This window comes from Equus caballus, chromosome 30 (assembly GCF_041296265.1).
Source record: "Equus caballus isolate H_3958 breed thoroughbred chromosome 30, TB-T2T, whole genome shotgun sequence".
Taxonomy (NCBI): domain Eukaryota; kingdom Metazoa; phylum Chordata; class Mammalia; order Perissodactyla; family Equidae; genus Equus; species Equus caballus.
This window is the reverse complement of record NC_091713.1, coordinates 38,046,304-38,062,248: the sequence shown is the minus strand read 5'-3', so window position 1 is coordinate 38,062,248 and position 15,945 is coordinate 38,046,304. Positions and strand designations below refer to the sequence as shown.

Here is a 15,945-nt window from a genome sequence, read left to right as displayed (position 1 = left end):
GAAAGAGAAAGTGGGGCAGCGTTGCCCCCGAGACGGGGAAGGGTTCGACTCCTTTCCCAGTTCCCAGCCCAGCCTGTGGACCTGCCTCCTTGCGTGGGACAGGCAAGCGCTGCCGCTTTGTGAGCGTGGCACCGGCTGTGAGGTCCCAGCAGCGCTGGATGGCGGCCCTCCTGGGGCGGGAGGGAGGTGGGCCTCAGGGAAGGCAGGGCGGATCCTGCAGCTTTAGCCCCTCAGCAGGGCGGCTGGGGGCCGTGTAAGGACCGGGATGTAGCAGGGGTCTCTCCACTGAGGGCTCATCCTCTCAGGGGAGGCTGGGCCACACGGCCCTAGGTGACACTGTCTTGCGGACCTCCCCAGGTCCAGCGGGGCACGGAAGGAGAGAGGATGCTCTGGGAGCCTCGCATCAGCCGTGCTGCTTTGTGCTTTGGGCCCCAGGACAGGTCTGAACTCTTCAACCGTGACATCATGTGTGTTTGTTCTGCCGCTGCTCCGGCTACAGGCAGCGGGGTGACAGCAGGGGGAAAGAATCTCCCCTCCCTGACCTCCCTCTGCTCGCACCGTCGGTGACCGGGGATTTCCGCTTGGCGGAGAGCAGGGCTGAGCAAAGCGGGCAGGGCCTGCTGGAGGGAGAAACCAGGCTGAACCTCGGCCGAGTGAGTCGGACCTGGCCGCCCTGCTGCAGACGTGCCAGCGGCCGAGTGGCCTCCTCCCTGGGCGGGGCTCTCGCTGGTTAACCTCCAATAACCCCGAGTTAGCTGCCTTCAGAGCTGGGAGCTGCAGAGCACTTTCGGCAATCGCGAGTCAAACGTGACCTGGTGGAGCCCATGTGTATACAGCAGAGGGCCAAGGGGCGCCAGGAGCCCAGGGGAACCCCCACCTCTCTGGACCTTAACCTCCCACGTAGGAGAGTGTCATGGTGTTCATCAGTGTCCCTCCAGATGGGCACAACTGGTCACTGGGACCTGCTCTGTCTTCAGGGAAACGACCATACTCCTAGCCACTTGAAACTGGGGACCTGGACTCCTTCTTAGGGTCTCTTGAACCCCCAGTCTAGCCTTCTCCTTGGCCTGGCTCGAGACGCTGTTCTCGACGACGGTGACGCTCCTGTGGCTGTCCCTGGGGCAACAGCAGGAGGGCGAAGCCCCAAAGGCAGAAAGGACCTAAAATTGCAGGAGGCCGCCCGGACGTAAGACGCTCTAAATCCCACTTCCTGAACTGAGAAGACACAGTCACAAAGTTAAAACACCGTTTTATTTACTCATTTATAAATACTGTTGTGTTTACAGGCATCGTATAGATGTGAATATTATTATTCCCAAACTTTCAAACACAGAATACTTAATACTATATAATAACAACCAGTAAAACAAAATCATTCATGTCAGGGTTGAAAGGCCACTGAAAATTGCATAAAAATACATTCAGTTCACAAAGCGAATCCGGCCCCCTCCCTGAACGCCCTCACCCCGCCCAGGTGTATTTACATCGGACCAAGTCGCTCCACACACCTCAGCTGAGACCACTTACATCCACTGCTCTAACTGTGGAAGGAAGGCTGGGTGAAGGGCGGAGGCGGGAGAAGACACAAATGCCGCCCCTGGAACGGGAGCGCTGGGGCCTGGCTGGCTCCGTGAGCTCTTTTTGCCCCTGACGGTCCAGGTCACGGCAGAGGGAACAGAAAGGAGGACACCATGCAGCCTGAGTCTGAGCCGCCAGGGAGGATGGGCTGTACCTCCTGCCCCCCGGCGGGAAGGCCAGGTGAACATCGCCTTCCCTCTTTGGGGCGATGATGGCCCTACTTGGGGTGCTGGCAGGTGGTAGCCCCAGGCTTTCAAGGGCTCACAGGATGCTGGCTACAAGAGGGGATCGTGGATGCTGCCTGCTCCCAGAACCATTCTGAGCCCTGCAGCCGACCTCCCAGTGTTCTGTGCCTGAGCCCCTCGTGTCCTTCCTCTGACTGCTCGCCATCTGGCCTCTCCTCCCGAGAGGACAAGCTGGGATCCGTCCCCCGGTTCAGGGAGTGGGGAAGAAAAGGCAAGGGCAGAGATGCTCAGGCAGAGTCCAGCAAGTGCTGGCCTGGTATGCCCCTTGTTCAGGATCCGCGCTCATCCCCAGTTCTGGTTTTGTGGGGACAGTGGAGGTTTTGAGAGCCTCTGCACAGTCTGTGCGCCTTTCCTGCATCCTCTCCTGCAAAGCAGCAATGGGCCGAGCGGCTGTCCCCAGGTGCACACACACTGTCCAGGTTTCTGTCCAAGGAGACAGTCTCCAGCTAACAGTCAAGCCTCTCAGGACAAGACTGAGCAAGCCAGACAGGGCTGCCCATGGTCTCCCAGGCCGGCCAGCCCACGGGGCAGCCCATCCTCATCCCCGAGGCGGTCGGCACAGCCAGGGAGCTCGGGAGCTGGAAGAGGGGGTGGTGGTGCTGGCTGGAACTCCTCCAGGAATCCGGCTGGTTCATGGAGAGCCTCCTCCCCAAGTACCGTCAGTTCCAAGTGAGAAGAGGAAGAATGTGGAGGGAGGTGAGGGGGGAAGGACTGAGAGTACCCTGACTCACTCACCTTGAAGGCCACCCAAGAAAATGTTTACTGGAAGCATTAGGGAAAAATTTGGAGAAATAACGGAAAACATCACTCTGGCAGATTCACAGTCCAAAATGATAAGCAGATGAATTAGAGAATGGCTCAGAGTCTTTCAGGGGACTGGAGGGAGGGCAAAAAGCAAAAGATATGAGTTAACAGGATAATCCACTTGGATAAAACTGGTTAACCAGGCATACGCCAGAGTTCATGCTGAAAGCTCCGTGCTAGCTCATGTGCATGCGTATGCACACAGGCTAGAGGCAGGAGTAATCCCCAAACCGTGAGACCTTTTAAGGTGCCATCAGAACATTCAGCAAGGGGTTCTGTCTTTAGACACACCGCTTATTCCCTACAGTTCTTCCCAAGGAGGGGCTGCTGGACCCTGGGTTACAAGCCACTCCCAGGTTCGATTCTGACCCTCAACCACAACTCTGAGAAGGGAGGGCCTCTGCTTTTACCACGCAGCTGCTGGCGGGCTGGTCAAGATTTCCTATTTGGCTTTTCTCGGCCCCCAGAGACCACCTCATTCCCTAGCAGCTGTGACAATGACAGTTCCTGGGCTGCAATGAAGTTGATCCATTTTCCAATCTCATCAGAACGCAGGCGATCAATAGCTGTCCTCGACAGGGCCTGCTGCTCCGAGCACTGTCAACGCCCATTAGGGAAGCTGATCGTCATCTCCACTCAGCCGGAGGCTGCGGGCGCCGGGAGACAGCACTCACTGCCCGTGTGCAGCTCTGCCTTGCCCTGAGCCCCCTCGTCCCAGGGCCTGCAGTGCCCATCCCGCACCACGTCCAGGGCCCCAGCCTTCTGCCTCCTCCCACCACAGCGTGCAGGCCGCCTCCGCCTCAGGGCTCTGAGCTTTCCTTCCATTCACACCTGGTCCTGCGAGAGCTGAGTGCTGTTCTGCGAGATACGGTGTGTGGACTCGGGGTGTGTAAACACTCACTGCATGCAGGCCCGCTTCAAGGTCAGCATCAGAACCTCCCACTTCTGCCAGTCGAGTCCCGGGCAGGAGCTCAGTGGAACTAAGGTGGAGGAGTTTATGGAGGACCATCCTCTTGCTGCTCTCTGGCAGAGTTTGAGACCAGGAGCCCGCTGCAGCCACACAGCAGTGCCGTCGGTCTGCCGTCTGGGTGCTGAGAGCCACAGAGACCACATCCGAGGCGGCGGAGAGGCAGCTGAGAGAATCCAGGCAGCAGCAGCTCCGTTTCCCATTAAGCCGTTTGTCCAGAGGCTGCTTCCCAGCCATCTGCCCGCGAGCTCCCGTTTCCACCTCTGCAGGTTTAATGTTCTTCCCCAGCCATCAGGACAGAGGACACTTGTAACACCATTCAGTTACCCTCAATATGAAATTCCCTTTCCAGCAAGGATGAGACTCATCCGTGACATGCTGACGTTAAACAGTGAATCCAGGAGAAAACAAGAAAATCTGAAGTTAGAAACAGCAAAGATTCTGAGTTTAAGAAATGTTCTGATCTTCCTGGGAACAAATCAATCCTAGAATTCTGCATCTCGATGGGATCTTCAGGATTGTCCAGTCCAGCCTCGCTTCACAGACGGGAGGTGCCCTTCCCAAGGTCACAGGCTGACGAGGATGAGCGCCGGCCCTGGACCCAGATGTCGGCCTCCCAGGTCTGCTTTCACGCAGCTTACTCTGCCTTCAAAGCTGTCTTGCTTATTTGGTCAGAGGACTCGCATCCTTTGAGGGGTCGAAACCTGCCTTAAAAGTCAGTATGGAGCTCAAGACCCGTGGCTCTAAGTGGGCCTGGAATTGGGCAGGGGCCACCCTCGACTGATGACTGTGTCTAGAGCTGGCTGCAGTGCTGGCATGAACACCCGACAGCGCCTTGGAGGGAGGGACACCAGCACCCAGGCAGTGTGATCTCATTGGGAAGCTCCAGCAGAACCAGGGCTCAGCAGTGGGTGGAACCAGGAATCCCCCTTCCTCTCAGCAGCTGCTGAGTCCTTGAGGCTTTCCCTTTTGAGGTGCAAAGCAGCGTGGAGGCTGAATAACTGGCGACACTTTAAATAGTTCTTTCTTCTCCAGGCTGCTTCTGCTCGCCTCGACTTGCCTAGTACCCACCTCAGGACCCCCTTCTGCGTCAGTGGCCTGGACTGAAACATGGGCCTTTCTGAGAGGAGACAGTGTCTGGTAGGAGAGGCTGCCCCGGGCCAGAAATCCAGAGATGGAACCAATGCACGGCTTTGAGAGTTCCTGCTTCTCTCAACTCTGGCTCCGCTAAACGCCCCTGGGAGGGCAGCAGTCAGCAGCCCACACACACGGGTGGGATCCCCAGGCTCAGCGCATGTTTTGTTTAGGGCAGGGAAGTGGGTAAAATGATCCAAAACAGAGATCTGGAGAGAAAGACACAGAGGTGGGGGGGGGGGGGGAGCGTCCAGGAATGTCGCCTGAGGCTGCCCAGCAGGGAAGTCAGGGCAGGAATGAGCCCGGCACGACTGCTCTTCAGACTCCTTAGAGGCCACACCCCAAGGTGTGCACAGCCCCTGCGCGGGGGGTTGGAGTCTTCATGCCCCAGAGCGCTCTGGAAAAGGATGAGCAGCCCCCGAAAGACAAGCAGGTGGAGTGGCAAAGCTTCAGCCAGAGAATCTCTGGAATTGCCCAACCACTCCTCCCAAAGGTGGGGCTTGTTTTGAAAAATACCAAGTTAATGAGAACAGACGTGTGAAGCTGTACTGGGAACCTTGTCTTCCTCATTCTGCTACTTCCTGTAAAGACTCCAAAGTGACACAGCTGAGCCCCAAAGTACTGGCCGGACAGGCAGCATCCCTGCAGCTGAGCCCCCGAGGAGCAGGTGGGGACTGGGGGATGGCCACTGAGGAGACCGACAGCACCGGGGGGAGACCTGCAGAGGCCAGCGCCCGAGAGCACAGCGGGCTGCCAGGTCCACAGCCGTCACCTCATGGGGCTCCAGTCAACACAGTGTGAAGACACGGTGTTTTATTCTCTGGACAGAGACCAGAATTCAGTCTCTCCGCCTAACAGAATCAATTGCATAAGAGAAAGTGCCTAGATTACTTTTCCTGAGAAAGAGTCAGCAACCGCCCCCTCCCTTCTCCAACACCCAGCATGTGCCAGGAGAACCCATCAGTCAACGCCTTGTGTTGACCCCCCCTCCCTAGAACGAAGGAAATGCTTGTGGTGGAGGATAGAGACCTCTTACTGTAAGCTGGCATTCCCTGAGATCTGAGCTCCACAGTCGGCCCAAGACAGTACAAAATCCTAATCGAGGAGCTTCTCCGGGAAAATCGTTGGAAACGGAGGAGAGAATTTTGTACACTGTAAAAATGGGGTTTCGCCGAGGAGACATACTTCCTATCCTGGAATTGGGATCCTGAATTATAGCTCCCGGTTTAAAGACCATGTGATGTGGCAGACGGCCAAGAGAGCTATACTGTCATTTTCTGGAAAGAAACAGAAAGTGGACAGAGGTGTTGTATGTTAAGAGAATGGACCACTCCAGCCTGAAGATCACTGGCAACACTAAAAGGAGGAAGATTTAAATGACCTGCACACTCAAAATAAACCAAACAAGGGAGAAAACGCCTATAAAAAGCAAACACTTTACATACCAATAACAGGCCATCGTCAAGAACTGGCAGTTTAGTTTTGTGCCGGACACTGGGGCAACCTGCCCAGGTCTGGGCGTGCTATTTTAAAGGATGTTTTTGCGCAGAGGAGGATGGCCAAGGTGTGACAGGCATGAAAAGTGCGCCAAGTGAGGAATCTCTCAAAGGACCGGAAACATCGGCTGGAAGCAGGGTACCGGGGAGTCACCAAGTGGACGTGTGTGAAGGCTGCATGCTGGGGCTGGCGCTGGACGATGAGAATCCAGTCAGACCCCAACTCATAGCGGGAGAACTTCTGGTTGTTAGAGCCGCTCGACTCACGAGTAATAAACTCCCAGCTGCCAGAGGATCCCTGACCAGGGCGGACGCTGGGGCAGTGGGGTCCCCGTGACACGATGAAAGCTGCACCAAACAGCCTCTGGCTTTGCCACGCTAAGGTGCCGTGACTCCTCAGTGGGTTGAGAGTATCTTATCCCTTTAAACCTCTATTAAGAAGTCATTTCTCCTGTTAGCTTCTAAGAAAACAAGTCTCTCCCCTAAATCTAGCCACCGGGAATAATCAAATTCGCCACCATTTTCACAGCACAATGGGCTGTCATCTGCCATCTTCCTTGTCACAAGGTTGTAAGTGTCCTCAGATACTCTCCTTACTTCACGTCTTTCCAACCTGCTTCCACTCCCTCGTCCATCTCCCATCCATCTGCCCACCCCCTCATGCCTCCTTGCAATGACTTCACTTCTCATTAGGAGCAGCAGCCAGAGTGAAGAGAGGAAAATGAGGCCAAAGGGAGGTGAGGCAGGATGGGGTGTTCAGAGCCCGGACTTTCTTAGAAAATCACTGTGTGGGCAAACAAGTGGGCCATGAGAACGGGGTGCGATGTAGGCCATGGTCTGGCTTTTCAGGGAGGGGCTGGTGGTGCCACCACCAAGGCAATTCTCCTTGTCTCCAGAGTGCCTCAGGAGAAACGATTTTCTGTAACCTCCAAGACAACTGAGGTCGCGTGCTCTGTTCTAGCTTTCAGACCACAGGGTGAGGTGGGTGGAGGGGAGGCAGAAGGAAAATAAAAGGATGGAAAGGAAAGGAATAAATGAAGCCCTGGGGAAAGGCCTCGGCATGGGGAGGAGTAGGGTAACACCAGGCAGGGATGTTACTGGGTTGTTGACAGGAAAAACCACAGTAACACCAGGGGGCAGTTAGGGAAAAGTCAATTCCTGAGAGGTGGGGACTAGCAGAAACCCTCAATGCAGAGTCGCTGTCACCTTGGAATCCAGTGGACACACAGCTCCAGAGCCTGTCTGGTGGTTATTCCAACATGCTGCCATTTCTCTTGGCATCCCCGTCAGGATCCTGGAGTGGCCAGCATTAGACTTCCCTACGTCAGAGGGTCTGGGTCGGTGTAAAAGGCTGTGGGGCACTGGTCCAAATCCAACGTGGACAAGTAGCTGAGCAGTAGACGCTGGGGTCCATAGCTGACCTGGCGCACTCCCCAAGGCCTTCTCCAGACGGCTCGAATGGTCACAATCATGCTTCTGTTAAAACTGCCGTTAAACTCAGGGGCTGGGGATGTAGGAGGAACGGGGCATTGAGAGGGCAGAGAAAATGTACAGTGTGGAGGAGGTGACTGGAGGAGGGTCAGGGACAGGTGTCCTTCCACCGAACAGCCAGTTCTCTCGGCTGGAAGGCAGTGGCTGGAGGAGGGCTGGGCAGTGAATGCCGTCCTTTTCCCCCGAAAGCCGGAGCCCAGTCTACTTGGACAGTTTGCTGATGACTCTGATGAGGGCACCATTTTCATCTTTCAGCCTCTGGTTGTCGGATTTCAGTTCTGTTAACACCTATGGGGGGACAGAGGGAAAGGGGTGTCAGAGCCGCCCCGATCAGGCCCGGCCAGCCCCGTGCGCTGGGCCTTCTGAGGCAGCGTAGGCAGTGAATGGTCAGCACCCTGCACCCAGGCGTGGCCGTCCCTTGAACCCTTCCATTTATTGGGGTGGTAACGTTACCATTTAGGGAGGCCATCGCCCCTCTCGCAGATTTAGCAAGAACATCTTATTTCTTTGTATGCAGGCCTTATGTTCCACACTGTATATCCTTTCATCCTTCTGAATCAGCAGTTATTTTCAATTACTCTGCCCTTGAACTCACCTCTAGTCTAGAGAGATGGGGCCACCGCCACAGTGAGCTGGTGGGGACACAGGGAAGGGACTCAGAAAGCAGTGGAAGACCGGAGGAAGACGCCGCTTCACACCGACCAACACAGGGGCGCGGGGGGGCAGGACCTGGCCTCCCTCACACCCACAAGACAACTCAAGGGTCCTCCTTCTGGTGCCTTCGGTGACCGAATCCACTAAAATTCTTGCCGGTCATGCTACATGTATCCAATTTCAACCACCAAAACCCAGGGAGCTGACGGATCTGGTCACCACAGAGAGCAGAGGGCCGTACTTAGTTCTCCCCCAAAGCTCCCCGTTGACGTTTCCCAGCGATTCCAGGAGGCTCGTCAGCAGGTTTAGGGGACGGGGTTGTAATTCCAGGGAACAGGCGCTTTAGGGCCGGGAGAGTGGGGACTTCAAGTGCATCAGTTCTACCATCCGGGAACATTACACCTCATGTCGTGCAACTTGTGCAACAGGGAAAAGCTCAGCCTGGCCCCGCCTGGACACCAAGCCTTCCTGTGTGGTCAGGCGCCTCCATGGGCACGTGTGCATCTGAACCCCAGTGAGGCTCTGCTAAGGGCACAGTGCGTGTGCTGTGAGCCCTGGGGGTGGCGAGAGAGTTGGGTTAGAGCATGCAAACAGCGGCCCCCCACGGGAAGGGTACAAACACAGACACCCACGCCTGTTCAGTGCAGAAGCCCTTGGACTGCCTGGTCATTCAAGCCTACAGGGCCTGTGGGGTGGGCTGTGTGCCCAGCTAAGGGTGGCCTGGCTCAGGTGTCGAGGCCTGTTTAGTCCTGGATCTGGCTCTGCTATTAACCCTTTAGGGGATCTAACTGTACCTGAAAGAAAAGAACTGTTTCCTCAATCTCTTATGCAAGATGTAGATTAAATTATGCAAATACATATGTGTATGCACACATCACATCACAGATGCATGAACACTGTATCCAGGGAACGAAAGGAGACATCGCTGGACATCTGCACTGTGGAAGCTGCGCTGGGGTCTCACTCCTGTCTCATCAGCGCCCCACAAGTCTGCGGGGCTCTCACCATTGTGTCCACAAACGAGGAAATGAAGACTCTCAGCACTGGTCCGAGGCCCCCAGCTGTTAAGCAGCTGCAGAGCTGAGGCTGAGCCCACGTGTGCCTGCCTCCAAAGATCCCTCCTTCAGCACAGAGGGACGTGGGGTGGAAACACCACCAGAGCCCAGAGGCTGAAATCCCAGCACTGTTGCCACCATTCATGATCTGTATTACTGTAGGCACACTACGCACCTCCTTTGGGTTTCCATATTTGCATCTAAAAAAGAAAAGTCCGGGGCTGGCTGCATGGCCAAGTGGCTAAGTTCGCGCGCTCTGTGTTGGTGGCCCAGGGTTTCGCCGGTTGGGATCCCGGGCGTGGACACAGCATCGCTCATCAAGCCATGTGGAGGTGGCATCCCACAATAGCAGAACCAGAAAGACCTACAACTAGAATGTACAACTGTGTTCTGGGGGTCTTTGGGGAGGAGAAGGAAAAAAAAAAAGAAAAAACCCCTGCCCTCACCCGTCATACGGCAGGGGCTCTGCGGCCCACAAGAAGCGTGCTCACACACTGTGCTGCGGCACGCAGAATGCCCTCCAGCACCAGGAGGGTGGGAGGGCAGGCAGGTGATCTACGGATTTACCAAGAGGAGTTCAGTCCAGAAATAGCAAGATGAGGTCTCATCCTGTGAGCCTGCCTCTGCCTCCTCCAACCCCTCAGAGCGGCTCTGGCTGCTCTCCTCCCTGCGGCCTTGACTACCAGGACGGAGTGCTCAGAAACGCATTCCAAGATTTTTGGAAAAAGTCAGCCCACGATGTCTGCATCATGCCTCGCCTGCCCATCTGCTCTCCGTGCCCGTCCTGGGGCCTGCAGCCTGGCTATCAGCAAGGCTCTGAGAGCTGCACGTATTTCCATAACAGGATTCCACAGGCGGGGAAGAAGCTACATCTGGCAGTGGATTGCATTTCACTGCTGGCAGCTCATCAAATCAGATCTGAGCTGCCCCTTTTTTTTTAAATGTACAAACAACTCGTCGAGCCTTGGTGATTTATGTCCACATTAAGAACTCAATTCTTTGGGAAAAAAAAAATTGGACAAGGCAATTTCCCAGCTGCAACATGCTACAGCTGACATCTTAAGGGAGTGTCAGAAAGTACAAGAAACGGAACGGAGAAATCAAGGGGGAAAAAGCCTCATAAACTTGACTCTCAAAAGAGAGAGGAGGAAATGAACAGTGTTACCTGATATTCACTTCAAGTCAAAGAATGATTAAATAAGAACATAGGTGAAAGCACCATAAAGAAGGTTTGACAAACGCTTATCATTTCAACTCTTGGACATCAGCTTTCTTAATTTCTAAATTTCCAGTTTACCACGGTTTGATGTTGGGGTATCTTGGACAAATAAAGCTAATTACTGCATGTTTCCTCAAATGTTCCTTCTCCAGCCTGTGATGAGGAATGCGCTACAGAGGAAGGGCACGCAGGGTCCCGACGCTGCAGAGACCCAGGGCGAGGCCACCGCAGGGAGACAGGGACTACGGGCAGTCCCGCCTGAGTTGCCTGGCTTCTGACAGTCCGGGAGTGGGGACGGAGCCCCGCACCTGTCTGTTGGTAAGTGGTCTGACTAAACATGGAGATGAGATGGCTTTTCCAGCTGATTAGTAAAAAGCAAAAAAGGCAGGCAGACCCTCCTGCCTGCACTGTCGGCTCAGCCATGTAGTCCTCTCTCCTCTGGTGGGGTCGGCAGGCTCCTCCTGCAAAGGGCCAGAGTGAGCACCTTCGGGTTCCCAAGCCTCTGGTCTCAGCCCTGCTGCTGCGGCTCGAGGCGCCCGCAGACGACGACACGTAAACAAGAGCACGGCGCACATCCAACAAAACTTTATTTTTGGACACTGAAATTTGACTCCATATAATTTCCATGTTTCACAAAATATTACTCTTTTGATTTTTTTCCCAACTACTTGTATGGCTCATGGGCCACACATGGGCTGGTGGGCCACCGTTCGCTGACTGACCCGTTATGGAAGATCACGTGCCAGGCAGTGGTTTCTTTACGGGGCACAACCATGTGGCAGCTGAGTGGCCCTCGGGAGGCTAACCTTCCACAGGGCATCAGGGCGCTGAGAGCAGAAGGCTGCCCGTCACCTCAGCTGCAGCGCTGGGCGCACGTGGCTGTCCAGCAGACCGTCCTCACACTCCTGAGGCCACACGCCTCGCACGCTCTGAGGCTCTGAGCCACACACACAGACGGCTCCCACACTGGCTCAGCGCGTGGGCTCTGGACCCTGACATGTGCGGTCTGAATTCTGCTTCTACCAGCTAGCAGCTGAGTGACCTTGAGCGAGTTACTCTGTCTGTGATTTGGTTTTTTCATATGTAAAATGACTGTTGTGGGGAATAAATGAGAAAACGCACAGAAAGCCCTCAGCACAGGCTCTAACAAATGACCACTGCTACCACGGTTACTAACCCCTGAAAGCATCAGACCCACTTTTGCCCTGTATCCTATACTGTCTTACACAAAGAGGGAAACTAAAAATAACTGGGACACTTTTGGGGGTTCCTAGTTCACCCCAAGCCCAATTGTCCGGGAATCTTGAGGCTGATGTTAGAGCACAGAGTCTGGACCTCACGTGGCACTCCGGGAGCAGGGCAGCTGAGCTCCCGGAGCCCGGCTGTGGTAGCACTTCCCTTCCGATGTTCTTTCTGCGTGTGACAGCATCCTCAGCAGGACATTAGCTCAGCCCTCTGGTCATCTGGCACTTCAGACCTAGGGGGCGTTAGCTGCCAGCCACTAACCCTAAAGACATGAGCCAATAGGCAGAAACAAGACCAGGCCAGGTCAGGACTGCCCTGATTGTTGCTGGAAAAACCTCACGTCACAGAGAACTGCTCAGCAGTGGTGACCCCATCACATCATCTTTGGGTGAGAAAACAAGCTATCTGGGAGCCTGTCTTTCAGAGCCACGTCAAGGGAAAGGCTCCACTTTGCCAAACACATTTTTGGGTTCTCTGTTGAAAATCGGTCCCTGCTCTCTGCTCCAGGACCTGTCTTCTCCCTTGCAAAGCTGGAGCCACTGGGGAGGGGCCTACCTGGGTGAGGCCTCATTTACACGGGTTGCGCCCTGCCTCACAGCCCACACACTGGGGGTGGGGGCACAGCCCTAGGGCCCAGAGATTTGTGATAGGGGTGAGAGCAATGCCTCCCAAGGAGGGGAAGAAAGCAAAGACTACTGCAGAAAGGAGGCCGAGAGAACTTATCCAGTTCTAGTCAGCGGTGGACAGAGAATGCTCTTGCCGTAGTGGAGCTGGCCAGAACAGCACCAGCCTTCAGATCTGGTCCTCCCTGGCCAGCATGTCCTCAGATGTGGGTGTTAGTTCTGTCTGGTATCCAAAGGGCTGTGGCGCTCAACTCTGGTTTCACAAAAGAATCAACAGAGGAGCTTTGAAAAAATATTGATGCCTGGGTCTCAAGCCACCCACTGATTCTTTGGGGGTGGGCCCAGGCACTACGTTAAAAGCACTCAGGTGTTTTCATCATGCAGCCAGGGCTGAGCGCCCCTGCCCTCAGTGACCCCAGCCCCAATCACAATCTGGAGTCCAGGACCAATCCCAATGGCTCCAAGGACCAGGCTGCTCAGTTGCTGTTGACTGAGAAAGCTCCATCTCAGTTTGGTAATGACCCCACGAAAAAAATGTGTGTGTACATGCACAGGTATGTGCATACACTTGTGTGCACCCTCGGGCAGCTGGATGAGCAAATCCATATTCAGTCTCTAGGGGGAGAGAAGGTGATGTGCTGATCTTACCAAACAGACTGCCAGCCAGGCCAGCCTGCACCTCCCCTGTCCCGGGCTGTCCTGGCTCCCTCCACCTCCAGATAACCCGCCTTCACAGGGACCTGCAGGAGGCTCTGGGGAGAGAACACGCACAGAGCTCCTGGGACCAACAAGAAGAGGGCACCTGCCTGGAGCGGCGGAGGAGGGAAGTGAGGTGGAGAAGAGGGGCAGGAACTAGAGCTCCTGGGCTCCCGAGGACTCGACGGGCTCCGAGAGCCGGGCCACCACGCGGGTCAGGGCCCTGTTCTCAGCCTGCAGCTGCTCGTTCATCTGCTTCAAGGTTTGAATCTGTTTTAGCTGGTGGAGGTTCTGTGGAGAGTGAGACATGGAGGGGACAGACAGACAAGACAGAGAGACAAGACAGACCAGAGGAGATAAAAGGAGGACAGAGAAGTCACATGACTTTCTGGTTTTGTTTTTAGTTCTCATGCACGAAGGAATGAGGAAGGCAGGAGTGGGGGGGGGGGGGGGCGGGGGGGAGGCGATGGAGAAAAGCGCCAGGAAGGGAGCCGCGTCCATGACCCTTGGCTAAGGTCTAACTAGGCTGAAGGTCAGCCATAGGAACACAGCCACAGGGCTCTCAAAAAGCTCCTCTGGATGATCGCTTCTGGCGTGACAGCCCGCCAAGCGGCTGCGGGCCTCAGAAGCGAAGTGACATGGCTGAGCCATGGCCTCAGGGACCCTTCTTCACCACGGACTGGATAAATCCCGCTGCTGCCCTTCCTGCCTCCCTCCCCTCATCTCCCCCACACTTGGCCCCTACTCCCACTTATTTTCTTTCTGGGGCCTTCTCTTACCTCCTTTAATTTTTAAAAATAAAACAAGGACAATAAAAGGAGGCCTGCTGTTGAAGCATTTTCTGCGTGAGGCAAGCACCGCTTAGCAGGCTGGAGGGACGCACGCCCAGAGAGAAGCTGGCAGCTGGCGTGACGGTCCTCTAACCTGCACGTGCGAAGCTTCCTTGACTTGCTAGTTCTCCTCTGCGGTCCAGGGGCTTGTTCCAGGATCCAAGACCTGCTAACCCGCCTCTGACCTGCTATAATGATCTGCACCACGGGATTCACAGCAACTGTGCTCTTTACCCCAGCTCATGAAGAGGCTGGGAGCTGCTGAGAGGTGTGCAGACTCACACTCTGGAAATCGGGGCTGTGCATGAGAGCTGGAGAAATCATAAATGTCCAGCAATGGACCTGGCTAGACTGATGGACGAGTCCAGGTCTAATTATTTGTTGGCCCACAGATATTCTCCTAATACCTCATGTCTCATAAAGGGTCCCATAAAGACATCGACAAATGGAACTGTATCACAGGCCTGCCTGCTGTGACTTGTCTTTCCTAAGTGTCATCTGCACTGACCCTGGAACTGAGCCCACCAGCTCTCTGGGAGGAGGAAGCAATTTTGTTATGTGAATGGGGCTTCAGATGAAGACAGACGATCCTGTGGGTAACAGTGGCCACAGAAAGGTCGCAGGAACCAGAGAAAAGTCTCTCGTACACACATGGAGGAGGAGGGAAATGAAAGATCAGGGAAGTTTTAGTTGTTGGGGAGTGAAGGAGCAAGAAAATGAAAGGGATGAGGGGAAAATGAGGGAAGACAGTGAAAAGGAAAAACAAGCAGAGACAAAGTGCCGAATCTCTCTTTCCCCTAAAGGGAGAAGGCCCACTTGGAGAAAAGCTAGCAGCCACAGTCCCAGGCGGCCCTCCCCCACTGCAGCAGTGTGGCCCCGGGGGGACGGGAGGGAGACCACGGGGCAGCACAGGGAAACCTTTAGAGATGGGTGGGGACCAAATTAAGAACCAATGGAAGGTCCCTGGCCCTCAGCCTTCTTCTGTGTTCCACACAGCCACTGTCATCGCCTGAAGTGGCCCTCGCCTCCTAGGGAGTAACACTAAAGCCCTGAGCTACAAAGACGGCACAGTCTAACATGTGAGTACAAGCAGACTGACGTGCAAGAGTTGGGACGTTATCAGCATGAGGGAGAGAGGCAGGAAACAGTCTGGTGGAATGTTCTGTAGGAAGCAGTCCTGAAAACAAGGCATGGCACGGAGATGGAGACCAGGGCACAGAGCAGGTGGGCAAGGGCAGGCTTAGGGGCGGGATCAGCCCGAGATGTGTCCACAGTAAGTAAAACAAAAACTCCACGACCAGTGTGAAAGCGGACTGGCTGCTCGGCCCCTCATGCAAGGACCTGGGAAAGGAAGAGGAGCGGCCTGGAAAGGAGGCTGAAGCTGCATGGAGGATGCAGGAGAAAAGGAATCAGGTCTCATGTGGGCACACCCCAAGGGCAGGTGCAGGCCCAGCACAGCGCACGCCGACATGCACACTTGTCGGAGCTGGCATGTAATCCTACTCCAGGCCAGGACCTGAGTAGAGTTTCTCCTGGGGAGAACTCATAAATACTCACCTTTCCAGGTGAAAGCCAGCATGCACAGCCTGTCACAACCGCAGAGCCCACAGACACCTGGTGAGCCCCCACGGTTCCCCATCAAACCCGACCTTCACACATTATTTGCCCAGAGTCAGAAAGCAGGCACTGGAGCCACTTTCTGTCTTCGAGCACCTACTGCAGGTCAGGGCTCGCCGGAGGTCAGCCCTCAACCTGTGCCCTGCCGATGGCTTGAAGAAGGTCTGAGCATCTGTGTAAGCCACATATGCAGTGAGCATGGGGACCAACTGGCCCTCAGCTCTACTGGGTCCCAGATCTGACAAGACAGGTATGTGCTCTGTTGGCTGGCTCCCTGGACACAGAGATTTT

General features: G+C 55.1%; 1 protein-coding gene across 19 annotated transcripts in view; it reads right to left on the bottom strand.

Moving 5' to 3' along the window:
- Nucleotides 1-1,232: 1,232 nt before the first annotated feature.
- The window catches only part of PPP1R12B (protein phosphatase 1 regulatory subunit 12B), a 205,930-nt gene continuing 191,217 nt past the window's right edge, over nucleotides 1,233-15,945 (bottom strand). For 15 of the 19 annotated variants that reach the window (XM_070255901.1, XM_070255900.1, XM_023632646.2 and 12 more), the window contains 2 exons: nucleotides 13,318-13,498; nucleotides 1,233-8,003 (listed from right to left, as the gene is read on the bottom strand). In XM_070255901.1, the coding sequence (XP_070112002.1) occupies nucleotides 13,364-13,498 (135 nt within the window). In that variant the 3' untranslated portion in view covers nucleotides 1,233-8,003; nucleotides 13,318-13,363. The remainder of the gene's footprint in view (nucleotides 8,004-13,317; nucleotides 13,499-15,945) is intronic. The other 4 variants (XR_011434253.1, XM_023632643.2, XM_023632642.2 and 1 more) reach the window with 1 other exon arrangement.